Consider the following 27,246-nt stretch of genomic DNA (forward strand, 5'->3'; position numbering starts at 1 on the left):
ATTATCCAACCAAAAAAAAGAAGAAGTTCGACAAAATAAATGAAAACCGGGAAAACATTAGCGAATGTGCCGATTCTCCTTCAATAATCGAGTTTGACAAACACCCCGACTACAAATATAATAGCAAAAATAAACCATTATGGCAGCAAAAAATGACTGACTAATCAGTGGCATATTCTAAATGCGAGTGAAAGAAAAAGGGATTGTATTATCTGTTCTGACAGAAAAGCACCAGAAGGAAGGCGGCGAACAACATTTTATTGTAAAACATGTCAAAATCAACCAGCTATGCATTTTGGAAATTGTTTTGAACGTCACCATTCTTTATAAAATGATTCAAAATAAATTAATATTATAAATGTATGTCCTTCAATGACCACAAATTTTTATCGGACAAATTGCATAACATACACAATGAAATCAAGTTTACAGCCGGTAAAGTAGATTGTTTTGAAATCGGTGCCGTCCCGAAAGTATTAAAGCAACTTGTTTTATCAGATCCTATATTTAAGTAGGAAAACATGTTTGAACAAACATACTTCATCTTTCTCTCTTTGGACCCTATCTCAAAATCAGTATAGTTCAGCTGTCATGGCGACTGTCACTACCGTACCCTCAACCTTACTCAGCCTCCCCTACTTCAAGTTGATTTAAGATTAAAAAAAATTTATGACGGTAAACGTCGATTGAGACAAATGCTAATTTTCTTATAAACAAGCAAAGAATAAATTGTCAGGAGTATTACTGTCTTTTTTATAGTTATTACTTGCCCCAGTAGATGTTACAACTGGCCCCAAACACGGGGTAAGTTGTAACACCGCACTTTTTATAGAAATTGGTTAATTTTCTATAAAAAGAACAATTATTATGGTTTTGTTTTTATTAGATTCGATAGGCGAATAGTTCCATCATCTATTCATGTTTATTTCGTAGAAATAGAATCAGTGGATCTCAAGATATATTAATTTAAAACTGACGTAACAAGCCCTTAGTCCTCTTTTACATAAATATTACTGACAATTGTTTATATATCTATATAACATTTCTATTCTCAATCAAATTATCACGAATTGGTTGTAACTGCTATTTAATGTTAACAAGCAATTGTACCTATGCACTGTCAATGTCAATATTATTTACTTTTTAACTTCCCGTAGGGAAAGCAAAAAAATCGAAAATGAAATTTTTTATATATATTTACGTTTCAAAGGTTTTTGAACATTTTGGCATACCTTAGAAAAAATGGATGTATGTGTGTGTGAGTGTGTGTGCAAATACAAATTTTCGTCGACGATTTCGGGAACACCGATCAACCGATTTGAATCATTCAAAAAACATTCGATTCGTATTGATACGAAGACGGGCTGATTAGTTTTTTGCAAGGGCAGGTCTAATCGTTCCGAAATTACGGGGCAAAAAGTGCCAAAAACGGTAACTCAGTTTTTAAGTGAACGGAGCGTCCGATTTTAATAATTCAGAAAACATTTTACTTGTATTGACAAGATGAAGAACTGATCAAATTTTTGGGAAAGCAGGTCCAGCGGTTATGGACTCTCAATAAAAATAAGTTAAAAAAATATCATTTGGCGGTCAAAAATGTATATTTGGACATATGTACATCAAATTATCAGATATTTTATAGAGAATTTAATAATGTGTACACATTTTGTGTAACTTTTTTTGGGTTTCGTACCAAGATTTTTAATTACGGTACGGGAATTTCCAGCAATTTGCCTTAAGGCACGATGCCATGCATGCCACTAGTTTTTTATATTTGTTAAACTGTCAATTCTGTCGGTCGAACTTTTGCAAACTGTAATTGATGCAATTAGGAAACGCCTGAATACTCAACCCTACAGCACCCAAGATTAAAACACCTGCTGACAACCAGGACCCGACACATCGGTCGTATTTCACGAGCGCTCAGCGATCGCCCAGACTAACTCCGGACGTCATGTAAATAATTAGTGGATTTATATCGTCGCTGCAGCGTACCGCGTCGCGCCGCAGCGGTCTAGACATTCCGAGCGTCCCATTTCGTACAGAAAGTGATCAAAACAAGCGTATTTTCCTTATTGACGAATATTATAACTAACATGATTAAAATTTAAAAAAAAAACTGAACTAGTAATGCATGGCAACGTGCCAAGGAAAATGGCAAGAACTTCCAGTACCGTAATTTAAAATATTTCATTCATCATGTTTTGACAAAAAAATAGGGTTTTTTTGAGAATTTTCAAATTTTCTGAAAATTTTGAAATTTTTAAAATTTTTAGAAAAATTCGGCTTTTTGAAAATTTTGAAATTTCTTGAAAATGTTGAAACCCCTTCAAGTACTTTGATCCATATTGTCAAAAATGTCGAGGACGTTTGTTTGAACTATGTAAGTGAACTTTGAACATTATCAATTTATAAATATATAAACATTAATTATAAATCTTGGTACGGAACCCACAGAAATAGAAACAAAGTTTGTACTTATTAAAAAATCTCTATAAAATATCTGTTATTTTATTGTGTATATATATTTATAATTTTTAGCCGCTAATGTCGTTTTAAAACTTATTTCTGACCCCCGAAACCGCTAGACCTGCTTTCTAAAAAATCTTACCAATTATTTATTGTGTTAATACAAGTGAAATGTTTTATTGAATCATTCAGTTCTCCCAAAAATTGAGGGGCCAATTCTCCGATAAAATAGAAATGTTATGGAAACTCTATATTGCAGTTCTATCTTCGTATGAATTTGTAGTAAAAACTGTCAAAAATGTATATATTTGCAATCAGTTTACACATTTGCATCGTTTTACACATATAACCTAAATTTACGTATGTGTTACCAAGGACACATTAGAAAAATGTACTCATAAAATTATTAATATACGTCTGTGCGTGTTGTAGTTTAGGTTTTAGGTATGAAATGTCTGAATCGTAGGAGGAAGTCCCCTAGTGGCGGACACTTAAGGTTATTTATAAATAAATCAAAAAATATTTTACGAAATGTTTATTAAATTATGATTTATATTAGATAACAAAGTTAGAAATCAAACTAAATTAACAAAACCGCAATCTTTGCTAAAAAATAATTAATACTATCAATCAAACTTTGCTATCAAAAAATATGATTTTAAACAGTGGCACCTAGTACCGGACATTTCAAAATAACCTGCATTGATCACATACGTAGCCATCTTCACACTCTGGAATGTCTGCACATGTGTGTTTGACGAATATTCTTAGATATTGCTAAAAAATCACTGTTCATCCCCCCTTTTGGGTGGGCCACGCCGATGCTCTCAGTTGGAGCATTCATCATAAGATTTACATTCGTTGACTAGGAAATGCGAAAAATGGAGGTATGTAATGACCCTCAGTACTCATACAGAACAAAATTAAATAATTAAAATAAATTACGTCAACTCTCACAAGAAATATCAATATGTTTACTGTCCGGCGCTAAGGGACGACTTAGTGTCCGGTGCTAAGGGACATGCATGTTCGTTCATTTGGTGGTACCTACTAAAATTGTTTAAAATAACTAATAATATTCTACCATTTTACGGATAACAATCAAGTACTACTTTTATCATTGAATGCTACTCAAATATAAAGGCATAAATACAGTAGAATTACTTCCATTAATATTTAGGTGACGCCGTGATTTTGCGCCTAAAACAGCAAAGGGTTGCTCCCGCCGTGGCCCTGTGCGTCACAGGTGAGTCTTGGCGGGTGATCCTGCACCTGTGTGCTCCTCGCGCCCCTTTCACTAGTATTTTGATATAAAAAGATTTATATTCGCTTAAATAATACGTGTTAAATAGAGTGTCCGGTATTAGGTGCTACGGAACTTCCCCCTAAATGCAAAATTTTTCATATTCGATTTTTTTGCGATTATTATAACTTGCCCTACTGGAAGTTGAACAGTACTTCTATTTTGGTAATGTTTTTGGTAATGAGTAAACATGTATATTCATAAAATTGCTACTAAAATACATCAATATCACAATTCTATCATATGAAGTATACGTAATTTTTTTGTGAAACAAAAAATATACGCACACTACTATACAGCTTATACGTAATTGAGAACAAGTCTGAATATCGACATATATAAATTTCAGCATAAGCTATTAATATTACCTCAATAACACCCAAGTTGCCGGATAATAAATAATGCGATCCCACTATCGATATCCGCCCGTTTGCATGGGCAGTATTTAATATTATCTCATAGATTTAGCTCAATACGTGCAACCTGTTCCTCAGAAATGCGTACATAAACAATGGCAATTGCATAAATTGTTTGTGCACTAATATATAAAAATTGTTCGATAGGTTCGCGCGGGTGCGTGTGTGACGCAGGCAACGGTGGGGCGTCAAGGATAGATAATAGGGGATATCAGAAACCGTTGACTTACGATCCGTTTACATTTTTAAATTTATGATTCTTGTTATGAATATAATTTGGAACGATTTCACATACATAATTAACTTCTCGTACGGTTAGTTATTGTCCAAAAATCGAAAATGAAAATTTTTGCATATCTTTGTTTTTGAGGTTTCTGAAGATTTTGGCATACTTTAAAAAAATGAATAAGTGTATGTGTGTGTGCCTGTGTCTATGTATGTGTGGATACAATCTTTTGCCCACGTTTACGGGACCACCGCTCAACCGATTTGATATATTCAAATTCGATTCCTGTTGATAAGAAGACGTGCTGATTAGTTTTTGGCAAAGGTTGTTCCAGCCTTTTCTGAAATACGGTGCAAAAAGAGCAGAAAATAAAAATTAAGTTTTTCAGATACAGGACATCCGATTTGAATGATTCATTTTACTTGTATTGACGTAATGAAGAATTGACTAAATTTTAGTAAAAGCAGATCCAGCAGTTGCGTAGATCCAGAAAAAAGTTGAAAAAATGATATTTGGCGGTCGAAAATAAAATATTTTTGACCGTCATGAATGGGTAATAAAGACTTTCGAGATTTTCAAAGTTGTACAATTTTTCAAAAAAAAAATCCAAGTTTTCAAAAAATGTCACTATTTTTTTAAAAAAAAACTAATTTTTCGTTTCTGAGCTTTTAAACATTTTGAAATACGGTACGGAGAGTTCCTGCTATCTGCCTTAAGGCAGTTAAGAATGCCATGCACATTTTAATTCATATTATATTTGCATTAACGACTGCATTTTATATTATTTGCTATTTGCAATAAAAACCGAACTAGAAGGAATTTAAAACATAATTCCTTTCTTATTTTTAATTCCACAGATGAAATGTCAATGATTTAGTTGTCTTTCATAATTACTCCCCATATGACTGTAAAACCCGCCTTCTCCTATATGTATATCGCGTGCCACATATCGTGAGAGCTTGCTCATAGTTGCACATAGACCCGGAGGGTCCGAAATATTGCTTACCCATCGAATCTGTAAAGAACTCCGAGCTCGGAATTTTTATTAAATATCCGTGAACATGTTACTATTTATATACGGCGAATAGATATATCATCTTGCCGTACAAACTGTCCAGCGGAATTTCGAACTCAAAGTGTATGATGAGATGAGATATTTGCTACGCTACGAAAAAAGATATTACCCATGTTACAACATTTTACCTACATTGCAACAATCTAACTTTGATATATATATATATATATATATATATATATATATATATATAAGATAAATTTATAAATGTCTTGAAATGTTATTTCAATAAAAGCACACAAAAAGCGCCGCTGCGTAACATTTCAAACACGTTTCACCTCTGAAATAGTGATGTGTATGTGAATACATGAGTAGCAAATGAATAATTATATGAGTAACTTGCAATCTCGTGCTCATTGATGACAAAAAAACTGAAGCCAAAAAAAGCAGATTAAAGATCATAACAAACATCCAATATAGCCTTAATGATTAAAACACGGATCGCAGTCAAAATTAATTAAATTCACCTATCAATAAATTGGTATATTGCCAATCTAACAAATTAAAATTCAAAAAAAAAGTTTAACAACTCGCTCAATATTATTTATCGACGTCAATTTCTGTCGAAACTTTGTATGGTAATAAATAAGCGCGTGCGACGCGAATTGGTTGAAGATTTTGCTTTCTATTCACTAAGAGAATAATTTTATATTTACAAATGCTTCGACGGTATAATTTTGTAAATTTCTCACGGGTTGATTTATAACAGTGGCTCAAGTGTGAAAATATTTTCGGAACCACCCACACTGCTTGCACTCGTCGCGACTGACTTGTCATGGTTGGATGATCAACCAGTTAGTTCATTGCCAAGATTGAGATATTCCAACATTAAAATGTCAGAAAGAAAGGAACATTTTTCATTTTAACGCGCTGCACTAAAAATAATGAAATACTTTATATAAATAATACATTTTTCAAACATATATTTTCACTCGGTCTGAAAGAAATAATTTATAAGCGGTGGGAAAAAGTCTCTAGAATTTAATGATACAAGAAAGTTATTCTTTATAATTGACAATGATTTTGCTCTTCGGCCAAGCAGCAATTTCTGTCATAAGAGATTTTAGCTTTCTTCAGTTTTATAAATATATCATGAAAAGCTAGATAATATTTTTGTTGATAATATGTTTAAAATCGTCCACACCCCCCAGAACGGTTGTGACAGACATAAAAATAGGTTAAAAAACAATAGCTACAAACACCAAAATGGTTTAAACGACTCTAATTGTCAGAAATATGTAGCACAACACAACATAATCATTTTAACAATTACAAAGTTTATGAATATGGTATAATTGTATATAACAAAGCATATCTTTTAAACAAAGTTAACAAGAAGTAAACTGAATTATGCGATCAATTTCCTTCTTATAATTAATAAGTCACCATCACGGCTGGTGTTATTAAGTTTTTTATCAGTATTATCATTTTTCTAATCAGTCAAAATATTATAGTAACTATGTATCAATATACTGATATCTACTCAGAATCATCAGTACAATGCTAGCAAATACAATAGTAACTATCACCTATGCATTTTACTTGGAACCAGAAACCGTATGTTCCTTGGCATTTGTTACATTTTACGCTACCCCGTACGTTCAGAATATGAGCTTCTACAAACCTATCGTTTTTTCCATTCCCTTTCTCTTTCGTATTTTGTCTGATCGTTAGTTCAATTAGATCTTTCTTTACATCTTCACCGAAACCGATAAACACATAAAAAACATGTCACAACCGTACCCACAAAATTTGTCAGAACCAACGCACACTTTTGGAGGGAAATCTTCGTTATTATCGAGCTAAATTATCTACGCAAAAACTAATTGCTAGTAATTAACTACTAATGTTCAACTAAAATAACAAACAAGGTAATCTATATGTATACAACATTAAAAGAAATCGAACAAAAAAATTACTTTTGACTTTTTAAAAGAAATGCGGTCTACAGATCATGTTAATATAGGGCACTGACTCAATGCAATAATGGAATCTTGTTCAAACAAACATGCAATATCTTTTTTCCTTTGGACATTTTCTCAAAATCAGTATAGTTTAGCTACTGTGACGACTGTCACTTGCGTACCCAAGCACAACCGTACCCAGTCTTCCCTATTTTTTATAATCTTCAGCTAACCACATCTCACTTGTCTTAACAAATTCGGGTAGTAATGTATGCTAATTATAAAGTCGGATAATAAAGACTAAATCACTGATCAATTATGCTTTATGAATATTGTTCGGTCATGATTTTATTATATGACTTTCGATTTTTATGCACTTTAATAATGTAGGCAAGGCAAATGCGTGGCCGTTCGAATCTGCTAGCGAAATTACCACGCGATGTTAATGAAATGCGTCGCTTAATGACACACCGCGAGCGATCGTCTTCATAAATATGTTATCAATGCGTTTCGTTAGTCGAATCTGAATTAATTACGGAATCAGTAGAACGTGTTCGTGTATCAAGACAATCATCGAATTATCGTTAATTAGTAACTGATTATACTATCAGACCGTGAGAACCCAACGCCTTAGGACGAATTGCATGTTGTGCTCTTGTATAACCGAAACTGGTTCAAACGTCTTCCTACAAGAATGTACGCGAGCACCAATATTATGGTGATTGTATGGGTGCACCGCGCGAACGGCAGTAGCCGTCAGTGTGTCATCATCTAATTGTTAATAAATTGGTTCTTTCTTTGCAAATATTTACACTTCATAACTCATGTTTACCACGCAAATAACTGTTTATGTCATGCAGCAGTTAAAATAGTTTGCAAAATTTATTTAATTGGATTAAGTAGTAAGTACTATGCTAATCCATTATCTTTAATATTATACAATATTATAACAAGATATTCATCCTGTTTTATTAAAACAGCTAATTATAATCGCAGTGATATATTACTCACAAGTTTCACATTGATCAACTTTTTAAATGTGTTTTTTTGTTTCAAATGAAGTAAATATTATATAAGCTTCTAAAAATATATTATATATTTATTATAAAAAAAAATTCAGCTAATATCATCGCTATTATTCAATAGAAAATAATAATTATCACTAACTCATTAATCATTACTTAATATAAATAGTGAAAACGCACAAAAGCAAAAACAACTTGTGGGTTGTATGGCATATTGCCTTAACGCAAATTGCTGGAACTTCCCGTACCGTAACGAAATGCTCGAGGAATATTAAATGTTTTCAAATAGATTATTATAAATATTGTAACATTGTCTAATATTTATAAGGATTATATAAACTGAATTGCAAAGTTGAAATTATTTGTTTAACTCAAAAACTCGATTTCTAGTGTCTGCACTCTTTGCTCTTTATCTCCGTAATTGCTGGACCTCTCTTTGCCAAAAACTAATCAACACATCTCCCTATCAATAGGAATCGAATGTTTTTTGAACAATTCAAATCGGTTGATCCGTGCGCCCGAAAACGTTAACGAAAAAATGTGGACACACAAAACATACCCCACACACACACCTTCAAAACGTCGAGAAATGCAAAAAAATTCATTTTTGATTTTTGGCCCATTACTATAACTGATCTATGGGAAGTTAATAATAATATTTACACTAACTAACGTATTATTAATGTTATTAATTTTTTAATAATCATTTATAACATGAAAATAAGATTTTGTGTGAGAACATGTGAAAACTATTCTAACGTAACAACTGATAAAAGAGTTTTTAATATGATGAAGAACGAAGACATTGAACGAAAAATAAATATAATAATAATATATTTAATATCAAACATGTTTAAAAAATTATACAAATATTAATTTATTTCAATAATAAAGCAAATTTAAAAAAAAACTATTTTTTATATTGCTTTTGCTTTATAGATTGAAGAGATTATAGAGAAAAAAAATGTTCAAACAAACTAGCTTATACACACATAAAATTTAGCTTTGATCATCATACGGGGAGTTTTCTATATTATTCCATCTTAGATATAGACTATACTCGTATACTAACAATAAGAATTTGTAGCTGTAACATACATTTTCAGTGTTGTATTTTGACAGTAAAATATTTTAGGCAAAACGATGAGACTGTTATTATAGATATAAGCAAATTAAGGTTTAGTGTTTGTAATTTTGTGTAGATGCAAAATTAATAGATTTCGTTAAAAAATTTGATTTTAAAAAATCATGTGAGATCGAAAACGTGTAAAACGGGGGATAGTTGTATAAATCAATTCATTAAATAGTCCAAAGTTCATCTATTAAATATATATATATATATATATATATATATATATATATATATAGTTGTATGAGAGTTTAAGTAAATAATATTTTAATTATCTGTAGAAGTTTCACACATAATCAAAATGCACAAACAAGGGGACAACATTTGTACAATTAATATGTAAACTTCATTCCGTTTTCCAAAAAAAAGCTTGTATACTCCTTTATAAATTAATCTAGAGAGCGCTTACTCACACATATTTAAATGAAATTATTTAAGTTACTAACATTTCTGTATAGACATAAATATATAATACCTTGTTCTTGTAGATACTTTACAACATCAACTGGATTTCTTTAACGTTGGCTTTGATAATGCCCGAAGAACTGCAGTGTTATAAACTGTTTACTCTACGGATATTCAAAAAATCATAAGCCGAAGAATTTAATGTGATAATACGTCAGTTATTTGTACAATAATTTCGTGTGCCTTTGTGGACGCGCATCCGTGATAACGCCAATGGAGCCAGTGCTTCTCTCTGGTAGCACTTTTCATTAAAGCGTATATCTAATGGCTATTTCATGAAACGAAGCATCGACGTTAAATGCAATTATATAATTTAATGGACATTATTTATTATTCAATGAGTAGTTGTTGATATTATGTTTAACGGCTTTAAATGCTGGCAATTCAAAGATATAAATACATGTAGCTTGTTTGTATATGTGCTTGCTTAGAATTTTATAGTATTCATCATTACAGGTGTTTATTTACATCAGACAAAAATCTAAAATTAACTATTGGTGCATGGCATAGTGCCTTGAGGCAAATCGCTAATACTTTCCGTTCTGAAAATTAAATTTTTTGAAAACTTTGAAAAAATTAGATTTTTGAGAATTTTGAAATTTTTGAAGAATTTTTTTTTTGAAAAATTCTATTTTTTTAAAATATTTTGATCTCTTTTTCAAAGCAATCGCGCTGTGTAGCTGTTTAACACTAAACATACCATAACGGGTCAAATGACCCATTTTGAACTTTTGCATTGAAAATGCACGTATAATTTCATTGCGTTTGCACATTTGACTTCATGACTTTTTTTAAGTAATTAAAGTACAGTTATAAACAATTTTTTTTTCTTGTTTTGTTTTGTTTATTCTGAGTAATCTTTCTTGTATACCTATATCTACCACAATGGGTCATTTGACCCGGAGAGAATTTTTTGGTATATGAGATTGTCAAGTCATATTTATAGTCAGTAAGTTGCACATTCTTCTAAACACTTAGACGTAAAGTAGTTCAACGAAAATAGCTCAGAATAATTTCAAGAAAATATCAAATTTTAGATTTAAAATAGCTTTGTATTGTTAGAAAAAGTGGTAGAAATTTAAAGTCTTGGTAAGTACCTAGTTTATATTTTATTTTGATAGCTATAGTTATACAGGTTATTTTTTACCCAGAAAAATGTCGAAGCAAACAAGACATTACAAGTTCTTAGTAAATATAAATAATATTGGCGAAGAGTTTTCAGAAATTAGTGAAGATGAATTTTCTGAAAATGAAGATATATTGGTTGAAAATAAAAATGAGTTTGATTCAACAAATACCGACGATGAAGACAACTATGATAAACGTTTACCTGAAACTGTTTCATATTACAATAAAACCAAATTTGGTGTAGACATGACGTATCAAATGGCGAGGAAATTTACTACAAAATCCAAGTCTTGCAGATGGCCTCTCCAAGTTTTTTTTCAATATCCTTGATTTAGCTGGCTGGCTGGATGCCTGGATTTTGAACAAGCAAACGACAGGAGAAAGTATCTCGCGATAAGATTTTTTACTCAAGCTAGTAGAAGACCAAAACCAAAACAAGAAACAAATACGAAAGTATCGTTGCCTAAATGTACTACAGATGCTTATAAACGTATGATATGTCAAATAGGATACTGTAAAAAAAATAAAACCAACAAAATTTGCTCTAAATGTAAAAAATATGTTTGCGGAAAATGTACAATGGACACAATTATATGTAAAAATGCGATTAACTATGAAATAAAATTTCTGATTTTTGCTTTTGTAATAGAAATGCTCAATATACTTTTTTGTTTAATTATAACAAATTTAATTTTTATTTTTATTTTCTTCCTAACATCCATATTTCATACATTCAAGCATAAAACATAGAGTCGGGTCATTTGACCCGCTATGGTAGAATTAGGTATATATTAAGTCTTGGTATGATTAGTGTTAAGAGACAAAATATCAAAGCGCGTAAGCATCGCGTTGTAATCTAACTGATGCACATTGGTACGGAACCCATAGGAATATATGTATAAACAAAATACATGTATTAACAAAATTTGCATTTATTTTTGAAATCTCTATAAAATATCTGATAATTTGATGTGCATATGTCTAATGATATTATTTGATCGCCAAATGGAATCTTTTTTTACTATTTTTATTGAGTTTCCAAAACCGCTGGATCCCAAATTTTCCAAAGTTCGTTCGTTTCGTCAATACAAGTAAAATGATTTTCAAATCATTCAAATCAGACGATCCGTTCTTTCAAAAACTGAATTATTATTTTTGGCACATTTTGCCCCGTATCCTCGAAACAGCTACTCCTACCTTTGCCAAATAGCTCGTCTTTCGATTAATACGAATCAAAAGCTTTTTGAATTATTCAAATCGGTTTATCAGTGTTCCCTAGATCGTCGAAGAAAATTTCTATCTGCACACACATACTCATACATTCATTTTTTCTAAGGTGTGCCACAATTTTCACCTTACCTTTCAAACCTTTGAAACGTAAAAATGTATAAAAATTTCCATTTTTGAGTTTTTGCGATTACTAACTTAGCCTGTGGGAAGTTAAAACACTCGTAGAGGATTAAAACCATTTACTCACATTTAAAAACAAAGTGATCTTTTACTTTTTTTGCACATTTTGTATATCACATATGTTGTAGACGCAAAAAAACTTCCATGCTTTATATTTATGAAATGATGAAATATTTAGATTTCAAAAAAGTTTTCGTAAATATATCGCGATGAGTGAAATTTGGCATGAATGAGTTTATAAATTTGGCAATATGTTTATTTTTTAGTATCTATTAAGATCCTACGTGACTTCGTAAGCGATTACTTACTACTAATGTTATATTTTTGATTATTATTAATAAAACAGTAATCATATAAATCTTTTGAAAGAAAAACATACAATTTAACTTATCATGCCTTGCTCTAAAAATCCTAGTAACTTGTTTATGCATCTTTAAAATATCTCTTGTAACTGTGAATTATTTGTATAACGTGAATGGAATTAGCAATTGTAGATAAAATTAAATAGTTTATAATATCTTATAAAATAATGCTTTACTATGAAAATAGAGTATTTATAAAATCATAATCGTAAATGAATCTGATTGTGAACTCAACGAAAATTATTACGTAGAATACTTCGTCAACACATAAGTAGCTAAGGGCTTATTCTAATTGATTTGTTAAATATTATGTAATGTTAAGAAGAAAATCAATTCGTAAACTAAATGGATATCTACTTAAATTGAAATAAATCAAATAAATGTGTACTTAAAATCTCGTTTTCTTAATTTATATTTCCTGATAAAAATAAGAAAACTTATGACGATATTAATATTTAAAACGGGAATGTAATCCACATCTCTAGAGGAATGTAAAAAGCTTTTATCATTTGACATCTTAAAATCTATAGAGCTGACATAGTTGGCGATCCATTTCAGTTCATTCAGATAAATATAAGCAATAAGAAATATATAAGACTTTCAATATACTCTTATATAAATATTTATATAATAGAAATCAGAATATGTGTATATAAAATGATTTACTACCACTCAATGTGTGGGTCAGTGTTTAATAAATTATTAATAATAATATTACACGTATACAAGGGATTATTAACGGTTGATACTGAAATTGAATTATTACAATCAAATTATCCTCATTATCAACTTGTATTTTAATTCAGAAAAATGACATTTATTTGCACAATTGCAAAATCATTAACATGGCGCAGGTAGCAAAAATATTAATATTTCATTATATAGACAGATTAATGAACACGTGAATAGATAATTTGGGAAATGAAATTACTAATTTAGTCGTGTTAATGAGACTGAAAAAATATAATTTAATTAAGTGAATAATCATAGTGACAAATATTTAATTATATTTTGGATATGAGGTTTTTGTGTGGCGTGTTGAACAAGAGAGCCCTGCCGCTTGTGGAAGAGGTTCTATGTTGCCAGTTATAAATGCAGATTTTATAGTAAATTAAATATTCGGTAGATTTTTTCTATTTTTTATCTTCAGTTATTCGAAATCGATTGTTACATTCCTTAGTTGACAATACGTAACGTACCCGAAAATTTTAAATAAAAGCTTATCGTGATCAATTATTAACTTTCCGGTAACTCTTATCGATAAGGAGGCGTGCTGGTTAGATTTTGACCAGAATTCTTTCTAAAGAACGGTTCGTCCGATTTCAATAATTCAGAAAACATTTTACTTGTATAGACTAAATGAAGAACTGCTTCATTTTTTAGAAAGGTAGGTCTAGGGGTTTTGGAGATCAAATAAAAAAAATAGATAAATGCCATTTTGCGGTCAAAAAGGATAATTAGACACATGCATATTAAATTATCAGATATTTTATAGAGATTTCAATAATAAATACAAATTTTGTTTGCATTCAAGCTTTAAAATTTTTAACCGTTAGACTGCAACATATCGCGTAAGCCTGTTAAAACAGTTAAAAATTTTCAAAAAAAAAATAGCAAAATTTTTCAAAATTCTCAAAAATCTAACGTTTTCAAAGTTTTCAAAAAATTTTAAAGCTTTTAAAAATTTTAAATTATGGTTCGGGAAGCTGCAGCACAATGCCATGCACCACTAGCTTTTATAGTAAAATAAAGAGTTATCTACGATAAAAATGATTGATATAAATTTTCTCGATCGACAAACACTTCTTTTGGTGAATAAATTGTTGTCGTGTCAATACATAACGTCTTCGTGTCGCCAAGGATTTGAATCGTTGCCGGGTGATTCAATCCATCCGTCCTTTGTGAGTGGTTTATAGAGCGTGCGATCTTCCATTATGCAACCAAAGTCAACGCTTACAGCAATTCAGCAATTGGAAGTTTTTGCGACTTAAAAGTGTTCGAAAAAATTCGAAAGTAAACGTTAGTTTTTTATATCTTTCACACAATATTTAATATGTAACTTGAAAACATATTTTTTATTCAATATTGGTGCGCTTATAATAAAATTAGTTTTATTTTAATTTTGGTTTTTGAGAATCATCATATTGCAGAAAGCGAATAAACTCTTTTAATCTAGAAAAGATTTGAATAAAAATTAACACAAAATTTCGAATTACATAGTGTCAGCGTGGACAAAAATCAAAGGCTAATTTAAAGAGTGAACTTCAATTTATTTCATTTTATTCGTGATGTACCTAATACTGTAAATTTATATATATTTGTTAATATCTCAAATCATAAAAAATGAGTGAAGCTCGTGAAATATGCCTCCACTTCCTTGCTTTTGCTTCAAAATTTCCAGAATAAAATCCAATGGTAAAATATGAAATTTTTCATATTGAATTCATCGGAATAATATTATAACATTTACTTCATTGCTCCCAATATCTTTTGCAAAGTTTTTACGTTCAAATATGAAAAAAATAGTTCTGTAAAATATCATTGCTGGATGAAGTATCACATAATTTTCTCATAATTAATATTTTAATAAGTTTTTTTTTTAAAGTAAATATGTATACTATTCATATCATATTTCACGTATATCTTTCCAACATTTACGTTTATGAAATGCATATTTTTATAATAAAAACTTTGTATTTATATATTTATATAAAACTAGCAAACCCGACGAACTCCGTTTCGCCACCAGATGGTTTCGTGAGAAGGATAAAAAAATTTTTTGTTTGTTTTATATTTGAAAAGGAAAAATTCGATTTTATTATACAACAGTAATGAATTTATTTCGATTACGAAAATGAAGTGTTTTTTTGGTCCGACGTTAACACAAACAAAGCGGGTGGTTTTCCAACTCGTGAACAGGCAACGTATAACTGCCCATGTGAAAAACAATGATTTTCTAAATAATCTATTTGAAATTTATCCCGCAAACACTAAGCGATTGGCCTTGCGACTTGTTATTGCGAACGCAAGGCGAACTGGAAATTGCGATCGTTTGAAGTCAAACGGAAGACCAGTCGGAATCATTGGTATGTCACCAAATCGCCAGCAATTTTTGGTTGAATGGTGAAATTCAGTGCGTGTACATCATTATTCTTTGCGGCAAGAATTGCTCGTTGACTTAACCAAGCATAATTCTGATAATTCTCAGTAATGTCATTACTCGAATTTTTAATTACGGTGCGTGAAGTTCCAGCAATTTGCATTAGGGCACGATGCCATGCACCACTAATTTTCTTAGCTATAAACCTTGCGGAGCCCGAGACCTTTCCAACGAATGCAAAATTGTCGAAATCGGTTTGTGCGTTCTGGAGTTACTTCGTCAGGAAGGAAAACCCGACTTATTTTTATATATATAGAAGATATATAGGCGATTAAATGTCATTTTAAAATAGAAATTAGTATTATTATGTAATTTAAACAACACAGTTTAATAATAATAATTTACACAATTTGATAGAAAAATGAAGTGTTCTAATACTCTGCATATCTAGTATAGAATGACTGATAGGAAAAAAATAATATATTACGAATATAAGTGTGGTATTGATAAAAGCACATGTCATCTAGCTTGAATCACAATACTATAGTAAAATAAAATAATCTGATTAAGAAAAATATTATTGCAAGACAACTTAAGTAGATTATAGAAGCACGCGTAAGAATAAAATATATACAAGTATGTTATGAAAGATACAGATCAACATTGAGATGAACCAGTAGCGCTAAGCATCAATTTTATTGATACTATTGTCCGCATGGAACATCTATATGAAAATCAAAGAAATATATGTAAAATAAGCAGGTGGGCGGCGATATAGTGAATATATCTTATTTTCGGTATACAGACTATTAGAGTCCCAGAGGTCAATACGCCATAATGATATCTCTATCCGATAATGAAGACATCCTTTGGACAGATTGTTGTAATACTTAGGTGCGGCTTGTTGTGTTGGTAATTCAAGTCCTTGTGGATCTTGTTGAACAGGTAAAGGTGTCTGTTTTATGTCGTTGTTTATGTAAGTTACGTTCATATCAGAACTCCGGTATCGTTCATCTGCGAGAGATTTGATATTGTTGATATGTAATTCTATTTTTTGGGTAATATATTATAAAAATGTCTACATAAATTTGATAAGGGATGCAACGTACATCCTAAAAGCCCGTTGGATATGTTCGGGGCAATTCGTGAGAATGGTTTTGTAAGATTGTATTTCAGGTTAGATTGTACGATATCTTATACAAAAATGGAAATTTATATGTTAAGTTAACTTACAAAATAAAATTTGAATAGTATATATTAATTGAAAATATTATTCAATCAAAATACGGTTAACTCTAAACATAGATATGAGAAGTATATGATCTCAAGGACACAACGATAAATTTAAAAATAAGTAAAAGAGTAAACCAAAAAATAATAAAACCTATAATTATTTTGATATAACATATTTTAATTCGATGTTTTTCAAAAATGACTATTTTCGGATATGATAGCCAAATCATTTTGAAGCAAAGCATTCTCTATATTAAATTATTGTAAACTGTAAACTCTGCAAACGAGAGTATCATATATAAAATTCATTTCCATTTATATAAAAATCAATATGAATTAGATTACCTGTTTTAATGTTTGCATCAATATAACGTTAATTTAACAGAAATAAATAACTTTATAGATAAAAAACTTAATAGTGTTAACAATTTAATAGTTAAAAATGCTCATACTACGTCAATTTCGATAAATGCGTTCAAACTTTAATACAATAGTTTATTTATAAATGTTCAGAAAATTTGTTGCATCATAATAATAAGGGAGACTGGGTGTGGTTGTGCTAGAGTACATCAGTGACATTCATCATAGTAGCTAACAGAGTACGGATTTTGAGACCCTCCAAAGGGAGAAACATGAAATATGTCTTTTAAACAGTCAAAAGTAAGATTTCCTGATCGATTTCTTTTAATAATAACTTTTACTTGCATACAGATAGATCACTTTGTTTTTTGCTATAAGTAGTTAATTATCAGTAATTGGTGTTCGAGTGGATAATTTAGCTCATTCATAACGATGATTTTGTTTTCAAAAGTGTGCCTTGGGTACGGTTGTGACATGTATTTCTTGTCCTTTTCGGGTAAAGATTAAACAGATAAAAAAATCTAACTTGAATAACAATAAGACAAAATGCGAAAGGGAAAGAGAAAGGAGAATTCAATACAAGAAAAAAAATTTACAAAGATTTCTTGTTAAATTTGTGTAAAAAAATATCTTTTGTTATATCATATCCATAAGCATTTATTTAAATGTTAATGTTGTGTTATGATACATATTACTGTTATTAGCGACAATAAAAGTCTTCATAAACTATTTCGGTGTTTAGAGCTATTGCTTTTTAACCTACCGCAGGACGGTTGTGACACTTGCCCTTTTCTTGTATGATTTGATTTTACGGCTAATCAATCGTATTTAAGGATAGTATTTCAGTATCTCCACGTAGACAAATCCCCAAATTATCTTTTCTCTCAGGAAACTGGTATATTCACAAAATTATTGCTAATCAGAAAAAGGTGGCGCAATCGTACCCAGTATTCCTTACTCTACATATGGTATACATTAAAAAAATAATGTGACTGACGAACTATTAAGCGTAAAACTATTTTTAATTATGTGCAATAAAATGTAATCAATTCCTCTCGTATATTATGATTATCATCACATATTTTATTACATCAGATTATTGTGTTCGATTAAAGTAGGTCTTCGGCACTTGCATGCGTTACAGATTGCTCATATACTCGTATGTGACAAAACAAGTTGCTAATAGAATTATTACACGACCACGGTTACTCATAATTGTTGGTGTGTTCAAAAAGTACCCGGAATTACTAATAATTAAATTTCGCGGGTCTGGAGTGTCTGATTGTCAAAATTTTTTTTTTATTGTGTTGGTATACATGCCCCTAAAGTATGATGAAATTTTCAGCTATATTCACTGTTTACTTTGTCTGTGGTAGTCGCTAAGGTTCGACGTGTTTTTCTGAGCTCGGCGATTTTTACAATGGAAGAATTGAAAAGTCAAAGAATTTGTATTAAATTTTGCGTAAAAAATGAAATAAAGTGTTGCAAAGTGCAAAAATTCACCAGATATGGCTCCGTGTGACTTTTTCCTATTCCCAAAGTTGAAGAGACCCATGAAAGGACGGCGGTTTTCCTCGATTGAAGAAAATCGCTGAGAGTGCTCAAGGACATATCAAAAAGTGAATATCAAGGGTGCTTCGAAAATTGGAAAAAACGCTGGCATAAGTGTATTATATCTGGGGGGGACTACTTTGAAGGGGACCACATAAATAAATATTTTTTTGAAAAAACGAAAATTCCGGGTACTTTTTGAACAGACCTCGTATATAGGTTATGGTGAGACCCAGTGTTTATTGAATGATTTAATAACGAGCTCAGGGAAATTTCGTTCATCTTGCACGTTGAATACTTAATGAGTTATCTACAGAAAATAAACAAGTTTTGACTGCATGCCATGTAGGTGGAGTACTCTGTAAACTTTCTACATAACCAAAGCGCGCACTATCGGCAAACGGTTCATTGATGTGGATAGTCATTGCCCACCAATAAAAACTCAACAGTTTTATCGATCATTAATATCAGATACTAAAATGTAAAATGAATACTGATTCTTCAAAGCAGATATAAATTGTTGAAGGCACTGAAATAGATACCATGATTTTCGATCGTGGCGCAACGCGCATCCACCAAGCGCTTGGTAAGACAACTAATAACTAATAATACAAATTATTTGTATTGTGATTAATTAATTATCTTGAATACTGAGATTTACTAAGCGTGGGAATTAAATTATATTTGACGAATTGTTTTAATAAAAATTCTTCAATAAGTAAACAATATATGGAAAAGTTAATTCAGGCATAAAACCAAGTAAAAAGCAGAGTAATTAAAAATTTACCATTTTATCAAAGCCATATGTTTAACTATTATATATATTTATATATAATAATGGGTAGTACATCCCTAAGGCAGGTGCGTGATGATCATCATGTTCGTAAAATAAAGCAAAATATTAGTTAAAATGTATGAACTTTGCAGAGAAAATGTAGTGAGCTTAGCTTATTGCATAACTGATTCAGTTATTACCAATTATATTAATAAGTATAATTGGTCTCATTACAAAATTTGAGATAATTACTGCAATGTTTTCTTCGAGCACAAATACAGCTGAATTATCATAAATGTACTCTTTTTTAACTTATTTACCTATATAAATTTATATTTTTGTTTCATGGTATAGAAAAAACTAATATAAATTTAAAGAATGTGATATTTATTGAATCAATAAATTAATGTAAATTTAAATCTCAATGTGAACCAATAACTCAATAATTAATGGTATATGAATTAATAATAATTTGCATAACAAATTTTATGTTAATTAATACATGTGTATAAACGAGATTCTTATTCAAATCTAGTGAAACGTACGCAATGCGCTTAATCGATGGCTCAATATTTTATGTAGATTGTCACGATTTAAATTAGAATCGTTTGATGATTCAGTAACAGGGATTCTGTATGTGATATGACATTAGTTGTTATTTTTTATTGATTTTCTATGTCATGAATGTATACAGTTTTATGAATCTATAAATGTCGGAATGATAAAGCTATATTTCAATCAGTCGCGCTTGCGTTCATTAATCAAGTCCGCGCAGCCTAAGTTATTTCTCTTGCATATTGTTGATAACTCGTTCTTAAGACGAGAGAAGAAAAAGTCGATAACGTACACGATGGCACGCTAAATTATTTATGAGTCTTACAAATGGATTTAACGTGTTTTGCAAAATGTGACACCTTGTTCGATTTTATTACGGCATTGACAAGAGTGTTAAACCCGCATATAGAACCAAATAACTATGTATCATCGCCGCGCACGTGTGGGTTACAAGAACTCAGAACGCGACAAAAGTAAAGGGAAAAATATCGAAAGCAAAAAGTAAATATACCTTGTTCTCGGAATATTTACACTTTATGTATACTGGTGCGCTCGCCTCGGGAGCGAAAGTGATAAGTTTTAGAAAAATCTCAAACTCAATTGTTCTACATATATATTTATACTTGTCAATTAACATTTTGTCAACGATGTTTGAAATTCTTATTCAGATTTCTCTAAGATAAACGCATAAGTAATTACTTTTGAAATTGTTTGGCAAAGTTCTAAACAAACAAAGGTAATTTGATGTGTTAAACATAATGTCATTGAGGTTTTATGCATATTAATTAATTTTTCACTTTTCGTTTTACATTTAGTCATTTCGCGAAAACTTCATTGATTCATAAATAATATAGAGAAATTATTTAGAGCGAGTCTTAAAATCAAATAGAGTTTAGAATTTTTCAACAACAGGAAAAAGATTCAGCAGTTTTGTATATAACCTCTATAAAAGCTTACACGGGCGTGAGGTAGAAAGGACCAAAAGAACCTTCATCCTGACGAAGGTGTAAACAACAAAAATAGTGAATAAAAACAGTTAATTAAGTTAGAGAAAGCAAATTCACTAGATTTAAATTAATTAAGTAACAATTCCAACTTTGCTGATGAATATTTCACCCATCAAGTTTATATTTTGCATTGGTTGAATAATGTAGCTATTATTACGTATAATCCATTTAAAATTGAAAATAAGACACTGGACCTATTTGTCCTTTGGCTGTCCCATTTTACTCCGAACAGGTGACAAATTTTTGAGCAACAGCAAAAAAAAAACACTGATTTCTACAATGAAGAATATGCTGGGAGTTTTACTGAACATAGTCAGACAGTTGTTTGTTTAATATGTGCTATTTGTTGTGATATAATGTGTTTGGTTTTCACATTATAATTGCTCAAAAGTAAAATTGAACCTTTGTGTCCCGCCAAATCATATACACAATTATTTACTATACGTTAAAAATATTACGCAGAGTATAAACTAAATAAAATATTATTTCTTCGTATTTTTAATACTGAATGTTAAATTATTTATTAATTCAAAAAAAAAAATTAAAAAAAACTACGAAATAAAGCTTTAGTTGTTATTTCTATGATGTATATTATTATACTTTGTAAATCTATTTTATCCGTTTCCATTTTCTATCTAATAACTGAAACATAGCATTAAAGCAAAATATGTCAAGTAAATATCACGATTAAAGTTGCTAAAAATTCATCGAATTTTACGTAAATTGAAATTATATATATTATTACAATAATTATCGTAATATCTTATATTAATTTTAGCTTCAAAGTTATTTCATACTTGGCTTATGAAAATGTCAAAGTACTAAACTTATAGTACATTCTGTACCAAATATGGTACAGCAAATGTAATTGTTCTTGCGCAGGAATAGAAATTATTTTGATAAATACGTATAACATCACTTAAGTAGAAATACATCATATAAATTAAATCGGTAGGAAGGTAAAGCTTGCAAAATCAGATCGTTTTAAATAATATTTTACAAAACTGAGAAATAAGTTGGCTACAATCTTATGGTATTTCACGAAAAAGATGTATATATATATATATATATATATATATATATATATATATATATATATTATATACAGTGTCCCAGAAATCATTGATCGTAAATGTAATGGAAAAAAATATTCTATGTAGTTTGAAAATTACGAGCTTTTAAGTGCAACCTAGAGCTTTGGATAAACTGCGACTATTTTTCGGTTCTTGTAGTTAATTTTTGTTAATTTTGTTCATTTAAACTTTAGATTCATAACCGTAAATACATTTCTAGAACCACAAACAAAAACAAACGCACAATTTATTCAAATTTTCTATAATCAAAAAAACTATGAATTTAAAATTTTTTAAATTTTCAAAGTTTTGACTATGGTCAAATATTTACGATTACGGATAAAAAAATTAAATGAACAATATTAATAAAAATTCACCACAATAACCGAAAAATGGTCCAGTTTTGCCGAAGCTCTAGGTTGCACTTAAAAGTTGCAAATTTTCAAACTACATTGAATAATATTTTAGAAAACTTTTTAAATCTTTTTTTTCTCATGATAGTTACGTTTATTACTATCGCCCCATTTTGGCTCAACATTTTAGTTTTGGGACACTCTGTAAAGCATATAATTCATAATTCATATGCAATTAATATAATTAGAACTTGCACGAATATGCAACATTTCAAAAACTTCATGGTGCATTCATATATATATGACTTATTAAAAATTAGAAACTAAAAAGAAATTTCTCGGTTTTTGTTTTTAATTTTAACGATACCGGTAAACTAACTGAATCAAATTTTTTCAGTACTGGTCGTAATTATCACTGTCATTAAGACATCATATTAATAGAATTGATTAAATAAATTTAAAAAATCTAAGTCATATTTTAAAAAAATATGTAGAATAACCGCAGCGGTAGGTGGCTTAGTACTCTGTTGATAACGATTATGTCGATGACATTAACGATATTCCTGGTTTACTAAGTTTCAAAATATACATCATGCCATAAAATTTCAAATCATGCTTGATCATTGACAACATTGTAGAGATATAAATAAAAAAATGGACATGTAAAAATATAAAATGTAGTACTATTATTTTGACTTACGTTTACAAGCTTTCCTGTGGCTGATGGGTTTGCTGGGGTCGCGGTAGTATCCCTCCTTGCAATAGTGGCAGTGCCGTCCCGCCGTGAAGTGGCGGCACTTGAGGCACACGCCGCCGGAAACACGGCCGGATAATTTGTACAGTTCCATGTTGAATCGACAACGTCGGGCGTGCTGATTACATTGGCAGGCTGTGAACAAAAGCACAATTATCATCAACTGATCGTTAATAGAGAACAAGCGGACTTGGGCAACAAAACGGTTTCGTGCACGACCATTAACGGCATGCACCTATGTTTTCTTTATTTGCTCTACTGATTATTGAGAATGTGAACTTTTTTCGAAGTTTTGTCTTATGTAGTTGTAGACTAGCAAAGCTGCCAAAGATCTTATAAGAATGTTAAATTTGTAGTTAGTAGATGTAGGCTATACATAATTACTAGTCGTTAGTTGCAAATATGTATAATTTCATTTTATTATTTAAATATTTGATTTATTGTTTACGTTGAAAATTTCTTTGATTCGCGTAATGCTCGCCCCTAGGTAAGCGGATAAGAGCGATGGAACTTGTTTCAGAGGTCCCGGGTTCGATACCCACTTCTAGCAGCCTGTTGTCAGGCAACAGTGACACCGATTTTCACTTGGAAATATAGATAACAATATGTTTCCAAGTGAAAATAGCCCTCACCCAGCATTGCTGCACCAATAAAAATACTAGCCCTATTACAGAAATTGTAATAATAATACATCATACAGAGATGTGATAACTGATTGGGTTGCCATCTGTCAAACAGACTAGTATTAAGTCAAAATCAACAAAACAGCTTATAGAACTATTAGGTTCTGATTGCTGTTCAAAAATAATAATAAAATAAAAATTCGCGAAATATAACAACCTTTTATTCATTCTCATATAAATCAACATATATTTCTAGTTCTGAATATTCAATTAATCAATTCGAAAATATGCTCTCGAAACAGATAATTAATTTTCATCACTCTTTCAATAATAATTATTTCTTTTTCTTTGAAGAAAAAAAAAGTTAATATCTTGATGAATTTACGGAATTTTATTCCATTTAAATTTTTGTACTAACAAGCACGGAATTGAATATGTTCTGCCTAATCTAGTTTCCGGGCATTTTCCAGAGGATCTAGTTAAACGTGGATTCAAAGCATTGTAACTACAATAAATTTTATTAAGTAAATTATTTTTTTTTTAATAACAATAAAGATATCGTACTATAAATAATAATATCAAGAACAAATACAAGTTTGCATAAAAAAGCTTTAATACAACTTACTAAAAAGTCATGTAAAAATGTGAATCTACGTGGTCGGTCTTGGGTGGTTGGAACGGATATGCGTAAATCTACCGTTAAATGGTGATATACAAAATTCTTATTTTTTTACTTCAAAATATATATTGAAATACTACCATTTACCATTTGAAAATATCATCATCCTTTTTTTAGATTTTAATTTTAATTCTAAATTTTTAAAATTTAGATTTAAATTTTAGATTAGTCAAATTGCATAAACTCAATCGATTGGAATTAAATTTTATAGATTAAATACTTTTTTAGCTTTAATATATATATATATATATATATATATATATATGTGTGTATGTTTGTATGTATTTAAATTCTACATTAATAATGTCTAGAATGTAATGAAATAATTCTGTGATGCAACTACAATTCAGCGTAATAAATCATTCAATTACGTTTATTCATTCACTTGTCTGCTCAATAAATAATTTTCATATCTTGTCATAATGTCGATAAATAACTAAATTGTAGGTATAGAATCAGCATGGTTCGAAGCAGAATTTTAATTCAATGTATAATTAAATGCGCACACATAGTCATTTATAAACAACGTTTTGATATTAGTGGTTTACTAAGATCGTTATCAATAAATTCTCACTATATCGTGACGCATAAATAAACATTATATTTACGATCATAATAGTGAGAACACTTTAATGGGTGATGGCTTGAACAACCAATAAATTATTGATTTAATGCGGATCAATTGCCGAATAAAAAAAGTGAATATTTTTGAATGTATGGCATATTTGTCGTTTTCAACTTTATGTTCAGGTGTGTTCATTTTCTCTTAAATGTTAGAACTTCAATGTAGCTTCCATTTAATGCACCTCCTCAATTTAACGGCTGGATACGCATAATACACTATAAATTTAGGATAATAGTAGCATCGTAAAATTTCAGTAAATATTGATATAAATGTTATAAGATTGAGAAACCTGATATCGGCGTCTAGACATTTACTTCGCGCGCATGAACTGCAGTCTAGACTTATATGCACGATATTATATTATGTGTCTACTTGTACTATTATATGGCGCAAGACACTTTCAAATCGCACGCCAATGTTCAACCGCGAATAATATTGTCGCTGATATATGGCTCTATCCTGGAACCAAGCTGTGACACACCGAATTATCTGCGACATAAATTTTTCACAAGCTTTAGCTAATAGCAAAATTAATGAATCCCTGTTTTTCGCCTCCCCAGCCCATCAAGCTAATCTAATTATACATTTGTGTTTCAACAGAGCATCTAAATGTACAGTCCAACGTAAAGCGGAGAAGAAAGGCTAATAATTTATTATTTCCGTGAGCAAGCACTTCTATCAAGTTTATAACTGAGTGCTCGTATATGTATATATATATCACTAATCTAATTAAAAGCCGCCCACGCACGCCGCGCTAGATATGTATACTTTGAACAACCGAAGTCATTCCGTGCGGTGCACGATATTCCTCGCCTTAATATATTAACTTCTGCTCGGGAGGATGTTTCGTTCCATGGGAAATTAATTACTGAATAACACTCAAACGGAGCGGTTTAGAGTCGGACCATTTGGTCCTTGCGCCTAGGGATTTTTATTCACGCCGCGGGTGGCTGCGCTCTTCGTCTCACCGGCTAATATTTTAATAGCCGCCGTTCGCCTGAAGCAAGACAACTTGATGTATCAATGCTACCCCGTACAACATATCAACATTTCCATTATGATCAGCAACTCTTCCAAATCTATTGACAAGCGTTTGCAGTTCTGCACATTTAGAGCTATCTTCGAATTCACTGTACTAAAAGACAAGTTTCACTGACAGTAGTTCCTCACGAACTGAATATAGTTCGTTTGCTAATTAAGTGCGTACGATGACAACCTTAATCAAAAAGCCTTTTGTATAATTACGGATTTATGAAGTGATGCTGTCATAAAACTGGCTTTCATAGAACCACATAATGTTGAAGCATTATAGATTTATTATTCATTGAATTTGTCAGCGCACTTCCTTAACACAGGCTTCATTTGTATTTTGCAAAATAATGCCAAGTTATCATTAATCGTACGTAATTAATCTCATGCATTTTCTGTATAAATTCTATATGGACAGGTGGCATATATCATTCTCATTTAATCAGTTCCATTTGTATGATTTTGTTGAAAACGTCATACATGAGTCGAAAATGTCAAACAAAACCCGGTTGTCTTGTTTAATATTCTATAAAATTTAAATTTGAGTCAAACACTTAATTATTAATACATGTCGGTCATTCACGCAATACTTTCATTGCTATTTTTACATAAATACT

The 27,246-nt window shown here is 30.5% G+C and overlaps 1 protein-coding gene across 3 annotated transcripts in view; it reads right to left on the reverse strand.

Annotated features, from left to right (window-relative positions):
- Positions 1-27,246, reverse strand: part of LOC113378736 (netrin-1-like) — a 299,939-nt gene that overhangs the window by 82,190 nt on the left and 190,503 nt on the right. For all 3 annotated transcript variants that reach the window (XM_026619312.1, XM_026619311.1, XM_026619313.1), the window contains exon 2: positions 23,620-23,808. In XM_026619312.1, coding sequence (XP_026475097.1) covers positions 23,620-23,808 — 189 coding nt within the window. The remainder of the gene's footprint in view (positions 1-23,619; positions 23,809-27,246) is intronic.

This window comes from Ctenocephalides felis, unplaced genomic scaffold (assembly GCF_003426905.1).
Source record: "Ctenocephalides felis isolate EL2017-DRISC unplaced genomic scaffold, ASM342690v1 CF-g0.4_SCAFFOLD_01886, whole genome shotgun sequence".
NCBI classification, from domain to species: domain Eukaryota; kingdom Metazoa; phylum Arthropoda; class Insecta; order Siphonaptera; family Pulicidae; genus Ctenocephalides; species Ctenocephalides felis.